At 43.0% G+C, this 7,061-nt stretch overlaps 1 protein-coding gene across 1 annotated transcript in view; it reads right to left on the bottom strand.

Annotated features, from left to right (window-relative positions):
- LOC109378343 (sodium/glucose cotransporter 1-like) overlaps positions 1 to 7,061 on the bottom strand; it is a gene marked incomplete at its 3' end in the record, with an annotated part of 48,515 nt that overhangs the window by 20,551 nt on the left and 20,903 nt on the right. Inside the window, exons 5-7 of the mRNA XM_019634759.1 lie at positions 4,745 to 4,849; positions 2,837 to 2,942; positions 1,792 to 1,872 (exon numbers count right to left, since the gene is read on the bottom strand). Of these exons, the coding sequence (XP_019490304.1) occupies positions 1,792 to 1,872; positions 2,837 to 2,942; positions 4,745 to 4,849 (292 nt within the window). The remainder of the gene's footprint in view (positions 1 to 1,791; positions 1,873 to 2,836; positions 2,943 to 4,744; positions 4,850 to 7,061) is intronic.

The following is a 7,061-nucleotide window of genomic DNA, read 5'->3' as shown; positions in this document are numbered from 1 at the left end:
TCCAAGATCAAGGTGCTGTCCAATTGGTGTCTGGTGAGGGACCACTTCCTGGTTCATAGATGGCCATCTTCTACTGTGTACTGACATGGTAGAAGGAATGAAGGAGCTCCGTAGGGTCTTTTTTATAGGGGCACTAATGTCATTCATGAGGGCAGAGCCTCCCAAAGGCCCCACCTTCAAAATCATCACACTGGGGGTTAGGATTTCAACACATAAATTATGAGGGGACACAGACACTCAGTCTATAATAGTAAAGTTATATAATTTGTTTGGAGATATAAATGCTAACATTAAATGGAATATCCCACCAGCCCCTAACGTTTAATTGGATGTCATTTTCAACTATTTGGGTGGACTTGGCAGGTTTAAAAATGTTGATGTTTAATACTAGCACACAATTAAACACAATGGCTCAGTGTGTTTTACAGTTTATAGTTTTGTCACTCAAATTAGTCATTGCTTCTCAGCTCATTTAAAAATTCCTTAGATCACGTCTGACATATTTTGTGTTGCTGCAACACCGTATTGAGTATACTTCATGGTGCACTAATGCTTACTGAATGGTAAGACAGGATTGTGTTTCCATTCCATGGGGCTCACAACATGCTCCATGGGACCATGATCCGTCAACTGTACTCACATATCATTTCAATACCTGAGCCAAGGCCGATCTCTTACCAATGGAGCCACGGGTAACGCCAACCTCTGAGATCATACTAGCTAATGGAAGGAAATGTCTATTTTAAGGCTAAGTGTACTTGCTATTACAGGTACTGTAATATGTTAGTTCACATATTGGGCTTTGGAGTTAGACCCAGCTCTGAGTTCTGCTCATGGTGTGTTTTGCAAGCAAGTTCTTTAACCGAGACTCAGTTTCTTCATGTATAAAATGATGATAACAATAGTAGTTATGCCTCATGGTGATTGTGATGATTAAAGAGGCAATATAGGTAAATGCCTACATTGTACCTGATACTCAGTTCATATCAGCTATTATTTTCATTCTTCTTATTTAATAATTTGTTGGATTCTTACCTTCCTTCTATGTCCCAGTTCCCTTTACTTCACATTGTTTTTTTGGATGAATGAATAACTTCCCATTTGCCTCCAGCTGCATTGTATGAGGGGTGGTTCTAGTTCTTAAGAAGTTTTGGACCTGGGGGTATGATTTATTAACGTGACACAATCAGTGAACAATCAAGGTATGTATCAAAAAAATGTTTTGTGGAGCCGGCCAAATGGCTCAGTTGGTTAAGAGCTCACTCAAGAGTTTGAGCTCTGAGCAACAGTGGTTTGATTCCTGGCCCGAGCTGAGCAGCCGCTGAGCTGCCAACAGGTGGCAGGATGGCTCAGCTTAAAAAAAAAATGTTATGTGGCAGTGGTGAAAGTCCATAGAAGAAAGATGTGCAGATGAAATAATCAAAGAATCACACCTTTGGGGGTGATCTTCTGTTGACCATTTAACTGAGTGGATGAACAGGAGAGGGGCTTCTAACTGGAGAGGAAGAGCATGGACAGAGGCACAGAGGTGGGGATGAGAGCAGTGGACCACACTTGACTGCTGTTCCAAAGCACTACCGTTTGTCACTGACTCTCCTATTCCTTGACTCCTTTCTTCTCAAGTGAGTAGAACTTCCCTCCCTAGTTTTCAGCATGACCTTAGATGATGCTCTTGGCTTCTGAGGGCCTCAGTCTCCTCATCTGTGAGATGAAGGTGCTGAAATGGCCCCAGGCCGCAATCAGATTCAAAGGTCCCACCCATAGTACCCAGTCTTCCCAAGATTTACTTACCAAAGACCATTAGCAGGACTGATCCTAGAACCATAATGCCAGCATGTAAGGTATCAGTATAAACCACAGCTGCAAAACCACCTGAATGGGCAAGAGAAAGAGGAACAAAAGCCACCGTTGACTCTTTCTGTTGAAAGTTGCTTCGGCATCGTGTTCTCCATATTTGTTTCCTCCCAGATCTCCACATTCACGCCTTTTCTCCATTTAATTCAGTGGGCCTTGTAACTACTTAGGCTTAGTCTCGGTACACCCTGTTTTCTCTCGTTTATATTCTTCACGATCTTTTGTTGGATTCTTATACTGCCCTTCTGTGTTCCTATTTCCCTTTACTTCCCATTTTTTTTTAATGAAAATCTGGTAGATTTCCTAAGGGGAAAAAAACCTGGTAGTTTTTCTAAAATCTGTTTGGAAGCAACAGCAGCATCCCTGGCCTCTACCTGATAGATGCCAGTAGCACTCCCCAGTTGTGACAACCAAAAATGTCTCTACACATTATCGAATGTCCCCTGGGAAGAAAAAGCCACTCCCCACTCTTTAACACTGAGGACCATTGGTTGAGTGCATTCCATTCCCAGGCCTTATTCTTTCCACTAGACTGTGGTGAGCTCACCAGCATCTAAGATTTGTGTTGTGGCTGGAAAAAAACGTATGATGAGAGCCCTCACTCTCACAATCCAGGCAGAGATTGTCTAGGACAGAACTGCCTACATAAAAGATCCCGTCTGATGGCCTGACCAGGTTACTAGGTGAGCAGGATGGCTTGAAGTTGCAGCTTCCCTTTGTGCGCTCCCATTCTTTTACCTGGCAGCGTGCCCAGGTAAAACCAACCCAATCTGATTTCTAGGGGTAGGACTCCATTTAGGCACCCCCGTCTTGATCAGTTTCGCTGTTCTCTCCATCCCTCAGGCCTCAGGAATGTGATCTACAGACTTAGATAAAATACAAAAGCTGAGGGTTCCTGCCTCAATATCTGCCAGGAAGGACTCCACTTAGAAGCAGAGTTTTTGTGTCAATATAAACACCTGGGTGGTTGGAGTAACCTCACCTGTGATGGTATAAATGCCAGTAATTGTCAGCAAGGCTATGGTGGTCAGGTAAACATCCAACCCCAAAACCATCCTCATGAATATGGCACCAGTGCAGATCTCCACCTGAAATGAGTACAAAGGTAGCAGGCTGCACTTCCGTTTCCAGCTCAATCAACAGCAATCCCACGAAAACACTGATCTTAGAAGCCATGTGTGGTTAGCACGTCCACTCCATTATTGGTGGACATCAGGTGAGGGTTACCCAAGTTTTGCTGGGCAACAAGGCTTGCGTCCCACAAGGTCAGCGTCTTTAGGGCTTGAGTTAACCCAAATAGTCCAGTTAATACAAATGAGCCTCTTCCTCCCTGGAGCCTCAGAGTGGGGAGTGTGCTCAGAGAGTGAGCTGTTCTGCAGTTCTGCCATTGAGAAAAGGCAAAGGGAACAGTTTATCAGGAGTTGGCAAGCTTTTTCTGTACAGGGCCAGATGGTAAATATTGTAGGCTCTGCAGGCCATACATGGTCTCTGTTTTGTTTTGTTTTTAATAACCTTTTAGAACCGTAAAAACCATTCTTAGCTTAAAGGCTGTGCAAAGCAGACCACTAGGATTGGCCTGTGGGCTGGATTTGTTGATCCCTGGCTTAGTTGACAGTGATTTTGAAGCATCTGCACATCACTTAATGGGCTAACTTCTTGCTATTATTTCAGTCCCCGAAGCCAGGGATACAATGGGCAGAGATTCTCCCAACATTCATCCATCCTTTTTTTTTTTTTAACTGAATACCAACCATGTAGTAGATATTTAGCAGTGTTCAGAAGACACAAGGGTTACCAAAACTCAGTCACTATCTTTAAATAGTTTACAATTAATGGAGACAGATCACTAAATAGGTAATTTCCATACAATGTGGTAAGTGACACTCATTCGATTATTCAAAAAACATTTATTGAGTGCCTTATGTGCTAAACATGTTCTCAACACAGGGGGCAATGCAGTGAATAAGACAGGCAAGGTCCTGGGCCACAAGAAGTTTACACCAAAGTGGAGAAGACAGATGATAAGCAAGAAACAAATAAATTCCTCTCACACATTGACAAGTATTACAAAGAAAATAAAAAGGAGTAATAGAGTACAGACTAATCGGCACATCCATGGAAGGCCTCTCCAAGGAAGTGATATTGGAAAAATCTGGGAGAAGAACATACCAGACACAGTATAGAGTAGGTGTCAAGGGCTTTAAGTGGGAATAACCTTGCTGGATTTGAGAAACAGTAAGGCAGGCAGTGTGGCGAAAGCACAGTGACTATAGGGGACAAGGCCAGAGAGGCAGGGGCTAGGACAAGACAGTCCTCACCCATCATGACAAGGGGTTTAGGTTTTCTTGTCAGGGTGGTGGAAACTCCTGGTTTTAACCCTCCATCGGGCGCAACTGATCTCACAGGTTCATTGCACACAAAGGTGCCGCTATGAAATACGTCTTTACTGTACTAAGTCACAAACACGACTGGCGATAGGTTATGGTAGACGGGGAAGATACGGAAGCGATGAGTCATGATACTTAACTGTTAGATATTTGAAAATTTGTGTGCAATGAATCTGTGAAATCAGTTGTGCCCCACGGAGGGTTAAGCAGGAGAGTGACATTACCTAATGCTATGATGTGGGTAAGCCCAGGGTTCTCTGGAAATACAGAGGAGGGACCTGTAATCTAGGCTTGGGAAGCAGAGAAGATGCCTCTGCTTTTTATCTTTTGCAAAGTATTATTAAGCTATTTTTTTCTTTACTCTGGCTTAGACAGTGGAGGCCAACAAGTAACTTATGGGGCACTAGGGTGAACTGCTGGGATAAATCTAGCATAGTCCTGCCTATTGATTTTTGATTGTTTGTTTTGTTTTCTTTCTTGGGTTGGCTTTTACACAAACTTACTGAGATACTATTGAAGATATAGAGGAATAAGTACAGAACAGCGAGAAGGAACTGAATCCGGCAGCCACCGAACCTCTTCCTCAAATATTCTGGCATTGTCACCACCTGTACGAGCAACAAGAGAAGTCACTGTCAGACAGAGTGCCAGAAGAGGCAGACCCCAAGGGATAGATAGGCCTTGCTCACAAAGTGATGGTTGTCAGAGATGTGGCTGACAGTGGGAGTGGCCCAGGAAGACAGGATAAGGTCACTGCCTCTGGCTTGGCATTACATGGCACCTGTTCAGATGAGAGAAATAAGAAAGGACAGGCAATATCACAGTGTTCAAGAAGCTTGGAATCTAGCTTCCTGTGCAAGCTTCAGAATGCAGAAGGAAATATAGCTAATCGAAAATGTCTAATGATGACAAGTCACTTTTATGAAATAATCACAGTGCAAAGTCAAATGCTTTATCACATACTACAAATATAACAAGTGCTCACGATAGTCAGAACTTGACTCTGTGCCAACGATGCTCATGTGCGTGCTGGTGCCTCAAACAACCGTTCATTTCTACATGCATCGTCTCAGGCTGTGTGCACCCCAGTGGGAGGGAGTGTGCCCTCTTTGTTCATTAGGTTCCTGGACCTGAGCACAGTGCCTGGCTCATGGTAGGTGAATAAATAAATCTTAAATGAATACTGTCCCACATTCTGTCCTGAGTAGCCTCATATGCTCTTGTCCGCCTACCTCACTCATGCCTAACTCAAATTCCATCTGCTTTATGAAGACTTACCTGGGGGCTTCACAGGGATCACATGCCCTCTCCTAAACACCTACAACTTTTATTATTTTCACCTTTCACTTGGTTTTTAATCATATACTGTCATATATGGCTCACGTTCTCAGTCAGGTGCTAATTTTTTAAAATTTTTTATTGTTAGTTTCAGGTGTACAGAACAATGCAATAGTTATCCTTTTTACCCTTCACACAGACTCAACCCCCCTCCCCCATCTACTGCCCTCCCACCCCCGATATGCTTATGCTAAGCTGTTTTAACACTTGCTACTTGCATTAGTCTGCTAGGGCTGCCACAACAAAGTATGGCGACTGACCGAGTACGGAGTACGTTGCCTCACAATACACTGGAGGCTGGGAAGTTCAAGGTGTCCGCCTGGTTGGCTCCTTCTGAGGGCCCTGAGGGAAGGACTGTTCCAGGCCTCTCTCCTTGGCTTGTTGATGGCTGTCTGCTCCCTATGTCTTCATATCCTCTTCTTTCTATACATGTCTGTGTCCAAATTTCCTCTTCTCATAAGGTCATACTGGATTAGGACCCACCCTGATGATTTCATTTTTAAAGATCTTATCTCAAAATGTGGTCACAATCTGAGGTAATTTTCCTGGGATTATGGCTTCACAATTGCAAGTGTTAGGGTACACGCCAATAAGTCTCTCATATTTTTAATGACCTCTTCACAAATATTTGAAATTTCAACTGTTTCATGAGGCATTATTTACATACAGTCAAATTCTCCCATTTGAAGTATAAAGTTTTATGAGTTTGGGAAATATAGACAGTTGTGTAATCACCACCATATTCAAGGTATAAAGCATTTCCAATACTCCCACAAAGCCCCCTAAGGCATACAGTTAAGGCTTTCTTTACCTCTCGTCCCAGACAACCAGTATCAGCTGTCACCACACACTTGCCTTTTCTAGAATTTCAAATAAATGGAATCATATAGTATGTACTTTTTTACGTACTTCTTTCACTTGGCATGCTGTTTCTGAGATTCATCCACGTGGTTGCACAATTCCTCTTTAGTTTTGAGTAGTATATCACATTCTCCTATTCCAATTTAGATTTTTTTTCTAGGTTTGGCTATTATGAATAAAACTGCTATGAACCTTTGTGTGCAAATTTGTGTGTGGACATGTGTTTTCATTTCTCTGGGGAAAGTAATTATCTACACCTAGGAATAGAATGGCTGAGTGGTAAGGTTTAATTTGTTCCGAAACTGCCAAGCTGTTGTCCAATGTGGCCATACCATTCTGCATTCCCTCGAGAAATGTGTGCGCGTCCCAGCTGCTCCACAACCACTCTTGCTAATGTCAGTCTTTTTCTTTTTTTTCTTTTTCTTTTTTTTAGCTGAGCCATCTTGCTACCTATTGGTAGCTTAGCAGCTGCTCAGCTCGGGCTGGCATCGAACCGCTGTTGCTCAGAGCTCAAACTCTTGAGCGAGCTCTTAACCAACTGAGCCACTCGGCCGGCCCATGTCAGTCTTTTTAATCTTAGCCATTCTAGTGAATGTGTAGTGGTATCTTATTTTAAGTAGT

This window comes from Hipposideros armiger, unplaced genomic scaffold (assembly GCF_001890085.2).
Source record: "Hipposideros armiger isolate ML-2016 unplaced genomic scaffold, ASM189008v1 scaffold_1888, whole genome shotgun sequence".
In the NCBI taxonomy this organism is placed as follows: Eukaryota; Metazoa; Chordata; class Mammalia; order Chiroptera; family Hipposideridae; genus Hipposideros; species Hipposideros armiger.
Note: the sequence above shows the minus strand (reverse complement) of the source record. Positions and strands in the feature narration are given on the sequence as shown.